The sequence below is a fragment of the Rhinichthys klamathensis genome, unplaced genomic scaffold (genome assembly GCF_029890125.1).
Source record: "Rhinichthys klamathensis goyatoka isolate OS25496 unplaced genomic scaffold, OSU_Roscu_1.1 h1tg000486l_1, whole genome shotgun sequence".
Taxonomy (NCBI): Eukaryota; Metazoa; Chordata; class Actinopteri; order Cypriniformes; family Leuciscidae; genus Rhinichthys; species Rhinichthys klamathensis.
In genome coordinates this window covers 324,182-343,653 of record NW_026606973.1, presented here as the reverse complement: position 1 = coordinate 343,653, position 19,472 = coordinate 324,182, and the positions used below count along the sequence as shown (strand labels likewise).

At 43.6% G+C, this 19,472-nt stretch overlaps 1 protein-coding gene across 1 annotated transcript in view; it reads right to left on the bottom strand.

The window, feature by feature from the left end:
• Positions 1–3,847: 3,847 nt before the first annotated feature.
• The window catches only part of LOC130072345 (E3 ubiquitin-protein ligase TRIM39-like), a 63,940-nt gene continuing 48,315 nt past the window's right edge, over positions 3,848–19,472 (bottom strand). Inside the window, exons 2-6 of the mRNA XM_056237410.1 lie at positions 14,598–14,693; positions 10,132–10,365; positions 9,823–9,970; positions 4,521–4,547; positions 3,848–4,398 (exon numbers count right to left, since the gene is read on the bottom strand). Of these exons, the coding sequence (XP_056093385.1) occupies positions 3,848–4,398; positions 4,521–4,547; positions 9,823–9,970; positions 10,132–10,365; positions 14,598–14,693 (1,056 nt within the window). The remainder of the gene's footprint in view (positions 4,399–4,520; positions 4,548–9,822; positions 9,971–10,131; positions 10,366–14,597; positions 14,694–19,472) is intronic.

The following is a 19,472-nucleotide window of genomic DNA, read 5'->3' as shown; positions in this document are numbered from 1 at the left end:
AAAGGGGCTTGTTCGTTAATAAAATAAATAGTTTGTTAAAACCACTGTTTGCATTTTGCCTTTATTTTTTACTTTACAATGAACAGAATTCTGCTATAATCCCAGACTAAGGTTACAATTCAACTTTCTGGATTGTTTTGAAATAAAGTTTTGAAAGAGTAATATAGAGTGATGTGTTTATTTCAAAGTGAATTTATTCTTTTCAGATTAAATGATTTGTCAGTTTATTTTACAGTTCTTTAAAGTAGGTAATGCAGAACCCTAATAAGAAAAACTGGTAACTCCTTTAGTGTTGTTTTTCTTTGTAAAAAGGTGTTCAAACACCAGGATGGTGTAATACTCGACTCCTAAGGCTGAGAAGAATTCCATGATGATTTTCATCTTCTTTTAAAGTGTTAGGTCGACACCAGAACAGTGTAGAATTGTAACTCTGCCAGTGTTTGCCACAAAGCTGCACCCAGCTCTGCAACAGTGTTGTTGTTGTCTGCATTGGTGGTCATATTTTACTCTTAGTGTTCATATTGTAACACTGTGTCAGTGTTGCGAGAGGAAACACTTTTGAAAGTGTTGAGATTTCCAGATTTAAAATTTACTGTCCAAATCCTGAAGGAAAATGACCAGTCCTCATAAAGGTCAGAGATATTTTGACACTACATCCTCCCACCAGCTTCTGCACTGTACAATTTCCAAACTTCATATAAGTGATGTAGGTCATCTAAACATGTAATCTGTATGACACACTTTATATAACACGTATAAAAAAATGACACAAAATGTGTATAAATCCTATAGGACTTTAATTTGACTAGCATATGATTCAATATAAGAACTTTAAATGATTTGTATATGAATTTAAGTTATTTTCTACTAATACCATATACGATTGCATATGTTTGTCATGTAAAACTCATATGATTCAATATAAGAACTTTAAATGATTTGTATATGAATATCGGGTGTTTTCTACTAATACCATACACCATTGCATACTTTTGTCATGTACAATTCATATAAGACTTTTAACAGTATTCATATATGACGCAAAAATCCCCTATAAGTTGTATGTGTGCTATTTAGTATGAAAGGGGCCATAATCGGTCTGATTTTGTATAAGACATGTATTGGTCTTACATGAAGATATATGGTTGCTGTATATGAACCATGCAGGTTTTTTTCATATGGGAGAAGTTGTCGGCGATTCTTTCTATTGTAAAGTCATGCAGTGTGAAACCTCCTGTCGCCGATACATCGTGCAGTGTGAACACAGCAGCAACTGAATGTTACCCCAGATAGTCATGCAGTGTGAAAACAACAGTGACCCGATTATTTTGAAAATCGTGCAGTCTGAACTCGGCATTAGCCTACCTTAACTTAGAATCACTTGCAGTCATAAACAGTGGATCATCTGAGACATTTTTCGTTTCTACATTCTGTTTATGTAATGTATTTGTGAGTGTAGCCTACTTGCTAGACACATGTGCTGGAAAAACACGTTGGCAATGTTAAAAAGGCAAAAGTTAACACTGTTGGTTATTCAAATATAATGAATCATCCCCGTCCCCGTCCCCCACCAAAGCTGAGACCAAACCTACGCCCATGTTTACAACATAAGTATCGTATCGGATATGATGACATTACAGTATTAGAGTGAGACCTTAATAAAGTTTTATTATAAATAATAAGTTATTTTTATTTGGGGGTTGTTTTTCCCCAATGAAACATAGAGGGATTGGGAATGCAGAGCGTCAGAAAGATCCTGTATGTGTTTCACAGCAGTTTTAATTTCAGCTGTGACGTGTTCATGCACTGTAGATATGCTTAAAAACATAAATTGTACTGCATTAAATATGATATTTAAAGAGTGAAGCTTCCAGAGAGTTGATATTGTGTTTGTGTCTGTCAGTGATGTGGAGAAGCTTGCGACGGTTACTCTGATGGAGAAGTTTGTTCCCACCGCCTCCGGCTCTCAGAAGCTCCTGGCATCGATGGACTGCCGTCAGCTCACTCAGGTGCACGGATTCGCTGATATTGTGGTCAAAGCAAAGCATGCCTGTCAAGTTTTGGATTTGAAAATAAGGGAAATTTTCCGGCGCCCACCGCGAGCAGTCCCACCACCCCGACCAAGCTCCAGTATCCCTTACATTTTAAGACAGGTGTTATAGCCTAAATGAAAACACACACACACACACACATATATATATATATATATATATATATATATATATATATATATATATGTGTGTGTGTGTGTGTGTGTTTTTTTCATTTAGGCTATAACACCGGTCTTAATAGGCCTATGTATGGTAACGTTATAGGGTATTAAGAGCGTTTATTTGAAGGCTTATTTGCATATTTTCTGTTCATTTAACATTGCTTGTCTTTACATTTACATTTTATTTTCATTCCACACATTTTCATTTCATATTGCTTTTCTTTTACAGTTTTCCTTTTCATTTGCAGTTTTTCTTTTTATTTCACATAACTTTTCTTTACTCTTTTAGTGAGTTATTGAAAAAAAATTGTTGCAGACTTTGTATTAACTGTTTTGGAAGGAGTGTATTTGTGGACTGGGCCAGAGTGGTTAATTTTACATGAGAGTAGACTAGAGCAAACAGTTCTGTGTTGTCTAACGTCATCCTATTCTGTGTAACAATCTTTCGTACCATATAAAACACCCTTTCTCGTGCTGATCGAGATACATTCCTTCCCCGTGTGAGATGCTAAAGTCGCAGTTACAAAACTTACAAAACGCGTGACTGTCCCCCCCCCGCTGCTCCTCTTCAGAAAAGAAAATTCGCTATCCCATTGATCGCGGTATTTAGTACATGCGGGTTTTGGTTTTTTGGCAGGAGTGCCTTGCTCTGTCATAGCGTCCATCATCCGTCTCTGTTTTTGTTTGTTTTTTGTTTCCCCCGCGTTGTCACTCATCATCTGACCTCACACTAACATCGCGACAACTGCCACCTACAGTACCTGGAACGTTAGTTATCGCGAGGCTAGTGACAGAGCTCAGATTGGGAATGTTTTTTTTTGTTTTTGTTTTACTCCGCCCAGGGTATTATTATTTTTCAATCACGCAGGTTAAAATACGGGAGATTTATGGGAAAATCCTAATACGGGAGGACGGCGGGAAAGAAGGGTTAAATACGGGACTTTCCCGGCCAAAACGGGATACTTGACAGGTATGAAGCAAAGTGAAAAACACTGTCATTGTAAAGCCTTCTAATGCTCTCGCTTCTCTTGAAGAATGTACTAGATTTAAGGATCATGTGCATTAAATAATTTAGTATTTTCATTCACAACTGATGTAAGGCAACATTAAAGATCCTCCGTTTTATTCATATCTTGTCTGTATGTTGTAATGTTTATGTGAGCAGATGTTCATTGTTCTACAATGTGTATTTGCATAACAATTAGAGAACGTTTTTTGGTTTACAAGATATATCAGTTACAGAATTGAACCATTTCAGATGATGCGGTTATTAAAATATAAACCAAAGACCACAATAATAGTAATTCAATGTTAACAGCTGGAGAGGAGAGAGATAAAATGGTTTCAGAGATTTCCTTACAAAATAACATGTAGAAACCCTCTGGAAATTTAGCATATTATGTAGAAATTCAACATATATATTTAATCATATAAAATTTTAAAGCAGATTTAAAAAATAAAATAAAAAGCATTATTATTAATAACTATTATTAATAAGTATTAATGACTGACAAAAGCAAGTCATTGTGTTGACTAGAAAAATAGACTCATAACAAATCGGCCATTCCAATGTACATATAACTATAATATTTTATTAAAGGTCATGTTTTATTTTTTCTGGGGGTTTTTTCCATTTTAACTGACAGGAGTGATGATCAGTGGGTTTGAGTTTTTACATTCCCCATTATCGCATTCACATGGGCTGAAATATTGATATAGTTTGTCAGTGAAAGTCTGACCAGTGAAAGAGTAGATATGAGATCTGGACTCCACGTCATAAAAAGAGACCAGACCCTCCTCATAATCCACAAACACACCAACCTTCTCAGGTTTCACTCTGAGAGAGATAATAACCGCTGGATTCACAAGAACTACATTTTGATCATCAATTAGCAGCATCAGAACCCAGTATCCATTCTCAGGACTCGGGATACTGTTAATGTCCCCCTCCCTGTAAATGGATTCTCTGGTCACTCCTAACCACCACTGAGTCTTTCCCTTCACCTGCACCTCATAGTAAAATCTCCCTGAACTGAATCCCTCCTTTGCCAGAACACAACAATCCTCATCAAATCTCTTTGGGTTTTCTGGGACGTCCTGCTTAACGTCTCCATGACTGACTTGTTTTCCATCATCAGACAGGATGAGATGTGGATCCGCTGTATCAGGATCCAGAGTCACATCCACTGAGAGAGATCAGACATTATCAATCAACCTCAGAACAAACATTTTCAGATTTACAGTATATAATACAGAATAACAAAGTATTGTAAGTGTATTGAAGAAAATTGCATCAATCACACTTTACCTGCAAACTTCTGCACAAACTTCAACCCTGTGGACACAGAGGACAATATAATGATGAATTATTTATAGAAATAATTTAAGATTAACAATGAGTTTCTCTCCACTGGCAGCATCATGTAAATGTTGCTCGTCCCTTTGTTTGTAAAACAAAATGCAGAATGTGTCTACAGTAAATATACATACAATGGAGGTTTATGGGAAAAACATGAGGAGGATTTAGGAGAAGAAATTTGAAGCGTGTATTTTTTTAATCAATACTCTATTATTAACAATTCAGTAAAATGTGTCATTTTAGTTTGTACACAGATAGTTACACATTCAGTTCTAATATTCCAAGTAATACTGCTTTAAATGGTTATGACATGAGTTAAAGTTGATATATGACAGGGTTAGTTGGGCAATGATTATATTTTTGAAATAGTGTGATCCCTTACAAACTGAGACTACATATAGTTTTGCTGATCACCAGCATGACACAGATGGTTAAAATGGATTTAACCAAGAATATTCCTTGAAAGGAAATATTTTCATAGTTACTGACAAAAAAATCTATACAGTGTTGTGGCGAAGGGGGCTTGGTTCAGCGAGGTCTCCAGCAGGAGAGAGAGTCGGGAGATGAGCATTGAAGTGTGCAAAATGACAAACACCTGTTACCCCTTTTCCACCAAGGCAGTGGTGGTGCTGGTTCGGAGCCAGAGCCTAGTTTCAAATTGGTTCTTTGTTTTTCGACACCCAAAGCACCAGCTCTGAACCAGTAAAAGTGGTTCTTAAGTAGCACCAAAACATTGCTGGGCTAGAAGTAAGAACCGCTTGCATCAGGGGCTGCGGACGGTGTTACCGTGACCAACAAGATGAACAGAAACTTGTGACAGCCATTTTGCTAATAGCAGCTCGATTGTAATCTCCGTCTATGCAAGTTATGGCGAGCTACACGAGCGCGTTGGATTCTGCGTGTTTTCGATGCCGATGTAGGTTCGCAATGCCATGAGCATCAATTGTAACGCTACGACCGCCATTGTTGATGGAAGGCTTGTTCGAGGTGCATCGGAGCGGCGCGGACCGATCGGAGCAGCGGGAGTGTTTGGAGAGCTTTCGCAGTGCTTTGATGTCATGCGCCGATCGGTCTGCGAGAAGCCGAACCATCTCAAACAAGCCTGGTGTGTTTGTGTTTGGCGCTGCCAAACATGAGATGTTTACAGTGACGAAAGATCTGGCTGTGGTGGCTCTCTGGCCTGTGGAAAGACAAACCGGTTCTTAGAAAGCTCGTCAGTCGAACCAACTCCCAACTGGCAATAGCTCTGGCTCTGAACTAGCACCCGGTTCTTGCTGGTGGAAAAGTGGGTATGTGTCTTGACATGTCTCGTGACAGGAGGACCGCGAGCTGTTCTGGAGCTGGATGGACAGGGAGGTTCAGGCTGCAGACGTCGCTGGACCTGGCCATTCAACATTCAACCAGATGGTGGCATCCCCTGGGGTTGGTGAATCCTTACCATCTCTCTCACCCCTCCCCTGTGATTTCTCCTTCTCTCTCTTCCTCTAGACTTGTCCCTTTCCCCTAGGTCCCGTTTGAATGTCCCTCCTCAAGCTTATGAACATCCAGCTGTCTAGAAAATACCACCCAGGGGGTGGCCAGTGCTGGGCAAAGCGTCAGCTCCTGGACCTCCACTCTCTCCACATCAATCCCTTGACCCACTTCCTGCCACTACGGCGGCGTGGAGGTCTGGCCTGTCCTGCTGGTGTTACTGGGACCCGGGACATTTTATCGATCGGAGCAGCGGGAGTGTTTGGAGAGCTTTCGCAGTGCTTTGATGTTATGCACTGATCGGTCTGCGATCACAAGCCTAGTGTGTTTGGCGCTGCCAAACATGAGATGTTTACAGTGACGTAAGATCTGGCTGTGGTGGCTCTCTGGCCTGTGGAAAGACAAACCGGTTCTTAGAAAGCTCGTCAGTCGAACCAACTCCCAACTGGCAATAGCTCTGACTCTGAACTAGCACCCGGTTCTTGCTGGTGGAAAGTGGGTATGTGTCTTGACATGTCTCGTGACAGGAGGATCGCGAGCTGTTCTGGAGCTGGATGGACAGGGAGGTTCAGGCTGCAGACGTCGCTGGACCTGGCCATTCAACATTCAACCAGATGGTGGCCCCCTGGGGTTGGTGAATCCTTACCATCTCTCTCACCCCTCCCCTGTGATTTCTCCTTCTCTCTCTTCCTCTAGACTTGTCCCTTTCCCCTAGGTCCCGTTTGAATGTCCCTCCTCAAGCTCATGAACATCCAGCTGTCCAGAAAATACCACCCAGGGGGTGGCCAGTGCTGGGCAAAGCGTCAGCTCCTGGACCTCCACTCTCTCCACATCAATCCCTTGACCCACTTCCACTACGGCGGCGGGGAGGTCTGGGCTGTACAGTAATGGAAGTGGGGACCCTAATTCGAGTCCTGGACACACCACAGGTTGCCTCTGATCAAGCTGGATTGTACCAAATACCTGTGAGTATTAAGAGGGGTACTTATCAGGCTATGGTGGATTCGGGATGTAACCAAACCTTGATCCATCAGAGCCTGATTCAACCCAAGGCATTGGATAAGAGCTGCATGGTTCAGGTGCGGTGTGTGCACAGGGATGTGGTGAAATATCCAATGTCTGCTGTTGTTCAATTTCGGGGGGAAAAGCATACTGTAGAGGTCGCAGCTGGCCAGCTTTTAATCATTTATTGGGGTATTTGTGTGTAGATGTCTCTTGGGAGAACAGAAAGCGTGGAAGGAGGGTGGTCGCTCAGTTGGGAGAAGCTGAACCGGGACAGATGGGACCTGAGTCAGGGGACCAGGGGCCGGTTTCACAAAGCTATTTTAGACCGGTCTATAGTGTTAGACAAGTCTGAAATTAGCTCATAGACTAGTCTAATGCAAGTTAGACTGTTTCAAAAAAATAAAGACTGACTTAATTTAGACCAAAAACATTAGACACCTTTCCCCCAGGCTAACTTAGGTCTAAGACTCTGTTACCTTGGCAACCAGCAGTAACAATCAGTTACATTACAAACAGCCGAGAGAAAAGGGAAAATGGCTCAAAATTTGTGGTTTGCTGACGACGTTATGGAGAGAGCAATGAGAAGGGAAAGGGTTTTTAGGGACCACAGTAACCTACTGGAAATATATTTTTGTATCTTTTCTGTACGTCTTTAACGCTCCGCTCAACGGTCGGATTAACGCTGTCAACTGTCTGTGGCGAGCAGGACGAGGTCGAGGGACGTGAGAGCGGCGCGAGGCCGGTGGCGTGAATGATAAAGAGCGACACCTGTGAGACGCACCGGTCTCGTATCTCTCACGGAGGAGCGGAAGCATAAAGGAGGAGCGACGACTGTGAAGATACGAGACCGGTGCGTCTCGCAGCCGCAGGTGTCACTCATTATCAATCACGCCACCGGCCTCGCGCCGCTCTCACGTCCCTCGACCTCGTCCTGCTCGCCACACTGTCGTAGCAATCTTTGTCCAAATTAAACTTTTCTTCTTGTTACTACATTCTCCGCTAAATTTCCCAAGTAAAATGTCCTTGTAACTGTTATACTCCTCCAACAAACACATATTTTCCGCTGGAGTAAACTGCACTGAGCGGTTGAATGCGCTTACTCCATCCGGCATGTTTTTTGTTTTGAAAAGTGTCTTATTTTACCCAGAATGCATTGCAGTGTAGTCCAACTTAAGATAGTCAGAGTCTTAAGTGCTTTGTGCAACGGTCTGATTTAGATGTCTATCTGAAGTCAGACTATCTACTATATCTAAGCCATAGTCAAAGTCTATCTTTGTGAAACCGGCCCCAGAGCGCTATTGAGAGGCTAATCCTCATGAGTGTGATGATATTCCCCTGGATCAGTCCCAGGATGAGACATTAAAAATGCTTTTGAACAGGTCTGTTCTATCGATGGGCAGCTCGGCTGCTCTCCTATCCATATTTCGCTATTTTAAAAGATAGGTTGTATCGAGTAACCCAAGCCGCTCAGACAAAGCCAATACAACCCAATAATAAGTACCTAAAAGCCATCGGGAAATGCTTTTAATCCTACGGCTGTAATCCTATGGCAGGACATTTAGGGCAATCAACGACACTAAATCATCTCATGACCCGATTTTTGATGAGAATGTGCGCAGGTGGTGTGCGGGTTTTCATGAAAGCCAGTTGGTGAATCCACCGGCCTCTCCTAAAGCGCCTTTGCGTCTTTTTCCTCTAATGCAGGTCCCCTTCAAGAGAATTAGTATGGACTTCATCGGGCCATTAGAACGAGCCGCACGTGGGCATTGCTTTGCATTAGTGCTTGTGGACTATGCAACATGATACCTCAAGGCAGTTGCACTCCGCAGTATTTCCACAGAAAGCACAGCGGACGCACTGTTCCATTTAATTTCCTGAGTGGGAATCCAAAAGAGATCCTCAGTGATCTGGGCACAGCGTTCATGTCACGGACATTACCCCAAACTTATGAGTTTGTTGGGCATTTAATTGCCCAACAATGGTACGATAAAACCATGATTCAAAAGTTCTTTCATGAAGACAACAAAAATTGGGACAAATCGCTGGAGCCCCTCTTGAGCCCATCCTTAGAAAAACTTGGAAGGACGGACCTTTCGATAGCAGAAACGAAATTCAGTATGTGCTGGACCTGTAAAATAGGGGCTCCAGACTACGTGAATTTACACCGGCAGATAAAGTACTTGTATTGCTCCCTACGTCTAGTTCCAAATTAAGTCCCAAGTGGCAATGGCCCTTTGAAGTCACACGGCGAGGTACACCCTAACCCTAATCTCAATTATGAGAATTCAGAAGTGAGCACCAAAATCCAATCTCTCGCTCTGGCCCCAGGAGGAGATCACCTCCTGCCCTCTCAGTTCACTGATGTAGCCAGGTTACAAGTCGAATTTACAGACGTGTTCTCGCCCCTGCCTGGTCGAATGAACCTGATTCAGCACCATATCGAGACCGAGCCGGGCGTGGTGATAGGCATAGCGTCTACCTGAACACAAAAAAGCTGGTTCAGACTGAATTAGAGGCAGTAATTGGCATGGGGAGACCGGATAAGAGCCAAAGGGAAACTGGAAGTAATGAGAGAACCTGGACTTAGGACTCGTGCTGTTTGAACCTGCGATACTGCTTGAGAAACTGGTGTCACTTTGTTCAGAAGTTTGTTGAGAGCGCAGAGAGCTCATTTGTTTTATTTGTGGAAATAATAAAAGGCATGAGCCTCAGTAAGCAAACCCTGCCTTCTTCCTCACTCTGAACTTTATCACGACTGTATTTAAAATTCACATACCAGTTTGACTGAGTTTTTCATTCAGTGTCTCTTGAGTTTTTTTCAGTTCAGTCAGAGCTCTATACAGAGAGTTCAGAGTCACATCAGAGTCAATCCTGATCTCAGTCCAGTTCTTGGTGCGTGGACAACTGTCCACGGATGAGCTCATCTATAGCAGGAGAGACAAGACAGTTGAATACTTTTTTTTAATTATTATTATTCAAGTTAAATATTTTTTCTAATTTGACAAATAATACTGTTTCGTTCTGTTTAATTTCTAAAGACCTCTCCTGTAATATTGTACATATTGACTGAGAGATGTTGACAGACCTGTATGAGATGGAGATGATCTTCAGTGTGTGAGAGCTGCTCCAGCTCAGTGTTTCTCCTCTTCAGCTCAGTGATTTCCTGATGTATCTCTTTAATGAGATCTTCAGCCTGTTTCTCTGCTGCTTTCTGCTGTTCCTCCATCATCTTCATCAGATCAGACTGACATCTCTCAATGGAGCGGATCAAATCAGTGAAGAGCTCCACACTGGCTGATCTCTCTTTATCTGTGTTTCTCTATAAAATAAATAAGCAGATTCATTTCTCTTACAAAAAATAAGTATACTTCAAGTTAATTTTATTAAGTATCCTTAAGGCCCTGTGTCCACTAAAGCATTTTTTCACGCGGCTGGCGTATTTTTCCAATTGTTTTCAATGGGAACACCGCGTTTTTAAAACGCCATGAGCGTAACGAGGTGCTGAGCGTCTATTTCACGCTGAAGTGTTTTACCGGTCGCCGAGAGTTGAAGAATGTCCAACTTTGGGTAAAACGCAGCGTTCATCACTGTCACTTTTTACCCAACCATCCAATCACAGTGGAGGAGGGGCGGGACAAATAACACACCGACCAACCATCACATTCTGCTTGTACAACGTCAACAGATGACAACAACAAGCATAATAACAGAACAAAATCATTTCAAACAAGAGCCAGAGCAAATACTTTATAATCTATCGTCATTTTTTATATAGAAACAAACGATCTGTGAAATGAGATACTAGTAACTAGTTTTCAGCTGGTTAAAAACGCTTTGGTGGACACGTGGCCAGTAAAGTTCAAGTATATTTAAAGTATACTTTATGTAGTAAGTATACTAATATCACTGTTCTAGAAGTATTAATACTTCAGACTGTAATAATTAATAATTATTTTAAGCGTACTGTTTCAAAACTACTTGGGAATAAACTGACCCACTTTTTACATTTTTCGTTTGTACTGCAACTATACTACAAGTGAACTTATAGGTCAAATACATGTAGCACATTTTTTAGTTTATGAAAGTACACTTTGAATACTCTCAGTAAACTACTTGTTGTTACAGGTGTGGTGCAGGTTGAAGGAGAAGCAGCAGTCAACAGGTCCAATTCAAATATACTTTACTCAATAACAAAACAAGGATCACGGGGGACAGTAACACACCATACACAAACGAGAACCGACAAGGAGTGAAGGAGAACACAGGGTTTACATACACAGAGAACAGATAGGGGAAACAAGGCACAGCTGGGGCAAATTAACCAGACACAGGTGAAGGAACTGAACACAAACGAGGAGCGGGAAAACGAACACAGGACTAAACCAAATACACAATGAACGGGGGGAAACTCAGGACACACATGTAACATAACGCCCCCTCCAAAAAGGCGCGTCCTCGCGCCGTATAACTTCAATAGGGGTGGGGGGGCAGGCGCCCTGGAGGCTGACGAGGGCGTGGCCTACCCTGAGCAGGAAGCCTCCAGGGCGGAGCAGGCTGGTCAGGGGGCCATGGCGGAGTAGGAGACCACCCCTCGGGCGGTCCTGGCGGAGAATCCCCTTCGGGCGGCCATGGCGGAGAATCCCCTTCGGGCGGCCATGGCGGAGAATCCCCTTCGGGCGGCCATGGCGGAGAATCCCCTTCGGGCGGCCATGGCGGAGACGCACCTACGGGCGGCCATGGCGGAGACGCACCTTCGGGCGGCCATGGCGGAGAATCCCCTTCAGGTGGCCATGGCGGAGACGCACCTTCGGGCGGCCATGGCGGAGAATCCCCTTGGGGTGGCCATGGCGGAGACGCACCTTCAGGTGGCCTATATCCCCCCCCCAAAACTTTCTTGGGGGGAATCACAGGCTCTGGGACAGGCTCTGGGACGTGGAAAGTCTCTGGCTGGGCTAGCGGTGAAGGCCCGGCTATGCTGGATGGAACCAGTGGTGAAGGCTCAGAAGGGCTGGACGGGACCAGCGGTGAAGGCTCAGAAGGGCTGGACGGGACCAGCGGAGAAGGCTCTGAAGGGCTGGACGGGACCAGCGGAGAAGGCTCTGGCTCGGCAGGCGTGACGAGAAACTCTGGCTCGGCAGGCGTGCAGGTAAGCTCAGGCTCGGCAGGCGTGCAGGTAAGCTCAGGCTCGGCAGGCGTGCAGGGAAGCTCAGGCTCGGCAGGGCTGGACGGAACCAGCGGTGCGGGCTCGGCTGGGCTGGACGGAACAAGCGGTGAGGGCTTGGCTGGGCTGGACGGAACCAGCGGTGCGGGCTTGGCTGGGCTGGACGGAACCAGCGATGCGGGCTTGGCTGGACGGAACCAGCGGTGCGGGCTTGGGTGGGCTGGACGGAACCAGCGGTGCGGGCTTGGGTGGGCTGGACGGAACCAGCGGTGAGGGGTTGGCTGGGCTGGACGGAACCAGCGATGAAGGGTCGGCTGGGCTGGACAGAACCAGCGGTGCGGGCTTGGCTGGGCTGGACGGAACCAGCGGTGAGGGCTTGGCTGGGCTGGACGGAACCAGCGATGAAGGGTCGGCTGGGCTGGACGGAACCAGCGGTGCGGGCTTGGCTGGGCTGGACGGAACCAGCGGTGAGGGCTTGGCTGGGCTGGACGGAACCAGCGATGAAGGGTCGGCTGGGCTGGACGGAACCAGCGGTGAGGGCTTGGCTGGGCTGGCTGGGATCAGTGGCGGAAGCTCTGTGTCCCAGTCAATAAGCTCCTCCTCTTCCCCTGGACCGATGGTGAAGGGAGAGCCACAGCTCGCCAATACCCACTCAACAAAGGCAGCGAAGTTCCCCCGAGGCCCATCTCCGGGCAGGCATGCTTTGGTCTCAGCGTTGAGGCCTGCCCAGAAGAACACACAGAGGCTGGTGTCATCAAAATGAACTAGAGGTACCAAGTCCAAATACCTCTGTGTGTGGGCCTCGAGGGACTGATCCTCCTGGGACAGGAGAAGGATTTGGACTGCTGCATCCATCGATGTTATGGTCGGTTCTTCTGTTACGGGTGTGGTGCAGGTTGAAGGAGAAGCAGCAGTCAACAGGTCCAATTCAAATATACTTTACTCAATAACAAAACAAGGATCACGGGGGACAGTAACACACCATACACAAACGAGAACCAACAAGGAGTGAAGGAGAACACAGGGTTTACATACACAGAGAACAGATAGGGGAAACAAGGCACAGCTGGGGCAAATTAACCAGACACAGGTGAAGGAACTGAACACAAACGAGGAGCGGGAAAACGAACACAGGACTAAACCAAATACACAATGAACGGGGGGAAACTCAGGACACACATGTAACACTTGTTTAGTAGTTTTATACCGCAAGTATACATGTAAGGTTTCTTTAAGTGAACATAACATCATACTTATAGTTCATTATTTATATATTATTTGTGCACTTTTAAGTATACTACTATGTTCCCATTTAGGTATTAATTTTTTATACTTGAAATATATATTTTACTGTACTTCAACTCTTTCCATTTAAAAAACATTTTGTATAAAACATGCATCCTTTTTTAATCAACACTTGAATGTGGGTAAGTTTAATTTTTTTAAAGCACCATTTTTAACAAAAAGCTGAGAAAATCGTGTTTTTTTCCCCCAAAGACTTTGTCCGGATGAGATTCAGAACGATGATCAAAACAAAGATTGAGTGGATCGAGTCCATCAACACCCTCAAAGCTTCAGTCGTTTTCTCTTCATGGGTTCGACATTTCATTCGGTAACGTTAGGCAGTTTTGATTTATGCTGTTTAATGTTTGCGTTATTTTACATTTGCGTAAACAATCTTCTATCGCTTGTTTCTGCCTCTTCTTCACCTGTGTTTTGATCAGGAGATTCAGTACTCTTTCAGAAGATGCCTACAGCGCCCCCTACCGTATAACAGAGGAAAACACGGATATCTGGAGAATTCAGTCAGTGATGGGAAAGAGTAAAGTAGATTTGAAGTAATTGCTTCTGTACACTACCAATAGTCAGAATAAGGAAACATTTTCTTTATAAATCAATATTTTCAAATAATTTAAGTTCATATGACAGTATGTAAAACTATTTGGATAGGATAATCAATCAAAAGAGTAAACACAACTACAAGCCAAATGTACTTGGAAAAATTAGTTGTAAGTATATCTCGATCAAAAGATTGAGTACAGATATTGGCCAAATATACTTTTCTGTCAGTACAAGTCATTTATTTGTAATTTTAGTTATATTTAGTTATATTAAGTACATAAAAAGTAGACTGAAAGTATACTTTCTTATTTTTTAGTTTAAAATAAATATACTAATAGCAGACTTGAATAAACTTATTTTCCTCAAGGGTTATTATGTATTTGCATGTTTAAAGGAATAGTTTACTAAAAAAAAAATAGAAATTCTCTCTTCATCTACTGGCCTCATGTCACTTAAAAGTTGTTTATATTTATTTAATTGAGAACCTTTATTAAGCAGATTGAAATGTTATAATGCAATATTAATTTAGCATGTTTACTTCCACTCACTTTTCTCAGCTCTACTGAGTTCTGGATCTCTTGAATCTTCTTCATTCTGTCCTGGATCATCTGATGAACGTCTGTCTGTGTCTGAACCAGCTGATTCTACATACAGAGAAACACACAGATAGCTTACATATTAATTCCATATTAGTCATTTAAATAATTATTTTGAAAACCATTTAATGACTTCAACATTTAGTTTGGTGGCTTTTAGTCCATGTCTCTAAGCTGTGTACTCTTGAAAGTTGACAACATTAACCTTTGGCATATAAACAAATTAAATATGTTAATCTTTCTTTTCTGTAAAACACTATTTCAAGACTCATCTTGCACCGCTTGTCCAATCAAACTGGCTGAAATAAAAGTTACGAGCCCTTCAATATGACCTACACCAACATCAACATGTGTCAAAGTGTGTTTAAGGTGTTTAGTTTGTAACTCTTTACCTTCTTCTCTCGACTCTCCTCCTCTATGGGAACAGTGTTGTGAGTCCTGTGATCAGCAGAGGACGCCATGGCTGACAAAACAATGAAGAGAAGCAAGAGAGCAGTTTTGATAATACTAATACTCAAAGATTTTATGTATTATTTCTCCACTGACGGCCCTTTAAAAGTAGCTGAGAAAATATTTTATCTTCAAGTGACATAAATCACACATTTCACAGTAACTTATCTGACATCCACGGCTCATGCAGCAATAGTTAAGAAAAGTGTTTGGAAATCTCTCTTTCCAATTCAAAGTGTTTGAAAAACTCTTTCAGATCCAGTTATGTGTGGAGTTGTATTATGTCAAATCCAAACATAAAATGATCTTGTTTTGTTGGCTTTATGGACAAGAATTTATTAGAATTTCAGGTTTTTGAAGGGGAAATACACAAGTTAGACCAGTTTACAAGACTTCTCACTTTTAGGTATTAACTATGACTTTCGCCTCAACAAACTCCAAATTACTGCTTATTAATAGTTAGTAAGGTAATGTTGTAATTATGGGATGTAGAATATAGTCATGCAGAATAAGGCATTATTATGTCCTTAATAAGTAAGCTACTAATAAACAGCCAATATCCTAGTTGTCACGGGGTGGTTCAGGAAGGACAGAAGAAGGAATAAATCCAAAACGAGTTTTATTCTCAAGACAGGCAAACGGGTGTAACAGCGTGTCAAACACAAACAATACCAGACACTGAACTGAAGACAGGCAGGAACTAAATACACAGATGATTGATACAAATGACAGGCAGCTGTGAGGGAGGTAATCAGTGTCCATGGATACAGATTGGTGGCGGGAAACTCAGACAGGGGAACACACGTGGAAATCAAAACAAACTAAAAGTCCAAAGAGCCTAATGGTGACATAACGCCCCCCTCCGGCCAGGTGCGTCCTCGCACCGTAACGCAACAACGAAGGGAGGACCGGAGGAGGTTCTGGTGGTGGACGAGGTGATGGTGAAGTGCAGAAACGAGGCTGGAGTGACAGGATAGTGAAGGGATGACGACGATCCCCTGACGGCATGGATGGAGATGGCCTGGTGGCGCAGACCCAGAGCCGTCCAGTACCGACAGCCCACGGCAGAGTAGAAGGAGGGAAGAGACCAGGTGGCGAGGAGGCTGACGGTAGCTGGGGGATGACCGACGGAGACTCGGCGGCAGGATCCATCGGCGCAGACGGAGAGCCGGTGGACTCAAACGACGTCGCTGGACTGGGAGACCTAGGCGACATCGCGGCGACGAGCGCTGAAGGTGGAGCCAAAGTACCCGAGAGCAGAGGCGAAGTCGGTGTGAGGGAGGACAGAGGTGACGCCGAGGGGAAGGAGGAGCCCGCTGTAGCCGAAGGGGTGGAGGGACGGAGCGTAGCGGACAGACCGTAAGTCCGTGGCGAAGGCAGAGTGACGACTGACCAAGGGGGAGCCGGCAGGACGAGGGAACCCGATGTAGCCGATGGTTCGAGGGTCTCTGGTGGAGGCGCAGGTGGAAGGAGCCAAGACGGAGCCGGCAGGTCGACAGGCTGAGATGGAGTGCAGAGGACCAAGGCTGGAGGCGGAGCCAGGGGATCCTCATGCCCGAGTGCTGTGGATGGATGGCTGACCTGCGACTCGACGTCAGGGGCCTTCCCCAGAGATGAAGCAGGGCTGCTAACATCCAGCAGCGGTGGGGCTGGAGGACTGGCTGAGCTTAGATGAGAAGAGGTATTAGACAGGTTGATGACAGGGTAGATACAGTCACTGGATAGTTCTGAAGACAACGAAGATGCAGATGACGGGTGGGATAGGGTGGGAAACGGTGTTTCCTCTGAGGAATTTTTCAGCCAGTCCTCGTGATCCGTCGATTGGGTTCCCTCGCCCGCAGATGTCGTGGGCTCACACCCCTGGTCAGACTCTTGTTGGAGCTCCTCCTCCGGGGCGAGGGTCAGCTCTGTCCTCTTTGTCTCGGGCTCAGGCTGGCGCGTCGCGGCGGGTGGTAGCTCTCTGTTTGCGGGGGGCTTTTGCTGGACGGTCTCTGGCTGGACGGTCTCTGGCTGGACGGTCTCTGGCTGGACGGTCTCTGGCTGGACGTGGCTGGACGGGACCAGCGGCGAAGGAAGCTCGGGGCTGGACGGGACCAGTGGTGAAACGGTCTCGGCGGGATGAGACTCAGGATGGGTGCTAGCGAGATCCTCTTCTCCTAGGCCGACGGTGAAGAGAGAATTGCAACTCACCAGCACCCACTCCACATACTCCGCAAAGTTCCCCCGAGGCCCATCTCCGGGCAGGCGTGCTTTGGTCTCAGCGTTGAGACCTGCCCAGAAGAACACACAGAGGCTGGTGTCATCATAATGAACATGGGGTACTAAGTTCAAATACCTCTGTGTGTGGGCCTCGAGGGACTGGTTCTCCTGGGAGAGAAGGAGGATCTCCATTGCTGCAAAATCCATTTTCTTTTTTGGGTCTGGTATTCTGTCACGGGGTGGTTCAGGAAGGACAGAAGAATGAATAAATCCAAAACGAGTTTTATTCTCAAGACAGGCAAACAGGCAAACGGGTGTAACAGCGTGTCAAACACAAACAATACCAGACACTGAACTGAAGACAGGCAGGAACTAAATACACAGATGATTGATACAAATGACAGGCAGCTGTGAGGGAGGTAATCAGTGTCCATGGATACAGATTGGTGGCGGGAAACTCAGACAGGGGAACACACGTGGAAATCAAAACAAACTGAAAGTCCAAAGAGCCTAATGGTGACACTAGTAATAGGCATGCTAATAAGCAATTAGTTAACAGTGAGATTTGGACTTAAGTGTGACTAAAGTGTTACCATACATAAATATACATATAAATAAACGTTTCAGACTCTTTCACACAGCAGACTGATCACAGGTAAGTTAAACGATACACTATCAGACTTCTCTATGACATAAGTAAAAATTATTTAGAAACTGAACATTTACTTGAAATGCAATAGTTAGACATTAAAGCATTTGAGTAACAGTTTTTTTCCACTGAAATGTGATGATTTTACTAACCTTTAGCACTAAATGAGTGTGAGATAAACAAGAGTATTTTTGAAGTTCTGCTCTGTGTTTGAGGATGCGCCACAGTCGTCATGGTAACTCTCAAACTCTCTACTGCCAATCAGAATTTAGAAAATGCAGCTTAATTCCCTGCAATAAACACTCATTAAAACACCTTATAAAATACAAGTAATTAATAATTCCCACACACAAACTACAAATAATATACTGTATATACAGTGGTTAAATTGGGATTTGTGAGGGAACCCTCACATTTTGGTCAACAGGGGAAAATGACTCACCGTGGGACAACATATTTGTGATATATAGCAATACTTTTTGGGACAAGAGTGTCACCAAGTATTATACTTATTTACTTGATATAATGGTTTTATTTTGTTCCATCTACATCTACACTGATATAATGACAATACTATGTTAAAATTGCTGAACACCATAATATGGAACACAACCTTGTTTTTCACAACGTAAATTTAATCATAAAAATGGGAAGTCCAAAACGGACTCAAATTTAACACACCAAAATGGCTGAAGACAACTATAACAGTAAGAAAACAATACAGTAGTTAAGAAAAGTGTTTGGAAAACTCTTTTTCCAATTCAAAGTGTTTGAAAAACTCTTTCAGATCCAATTATGTCTGGAGTTGTATTATGTCAACTCTAATCATAAAATGATCTTGTTTTGTTTGGTTTTATGGACAAGGATTTATTTGAATTTCAGGTTTTTGAAGGGGAAATGCACAAGTTACCAGTTTACAAGACTTCTCGCTTTTAACTGAATATTAACTCATGCGTTATGTCATATAAAAAAAATTTGTTTTTTAGTTTTCATACATCCGGTCTGCCAACAGTTTATTATTCTTCAAAATAGTCTCCTTCAGAATGTAATGTCGCTGAATTCTGTGTTCCTCAGGAGCTGAAGAGGTTTGAGTGTGTGTGACTGATGGACAGGATTCAGTGGAGCGTCAGAGATCAACTCTCTGAACACACACAGATACAGGACTCACTTTACTGACGCTCAGGAGAGTGTGTGTGTGTGACAGTCATGGATCCACCGATCAAACCTGCACAGAGTCTCTGGGTTCAGAGACTGTAAAGCTGGAGAACAGTGAATGGGTAAGACATTCAGTGTTTAACAGCAGTTTAATTTCAGCTGTGACGTGTTCATGCACGATATGCTTCAAAACATAAATTTTATTGCATTAAATATGATATTTAAAGAGTGAAGCTTCCAGAGAGTTGATGTTGTCTTTGTCTGTCAGTGATGTGGAGAAGCTTGCAACGCTAATGTAACCCTGTAAAATTTAACAAATTAATTATAAAAGGGAATTAATTAATTCGAGTTGTTAAAATAACCAGAATTAGTAA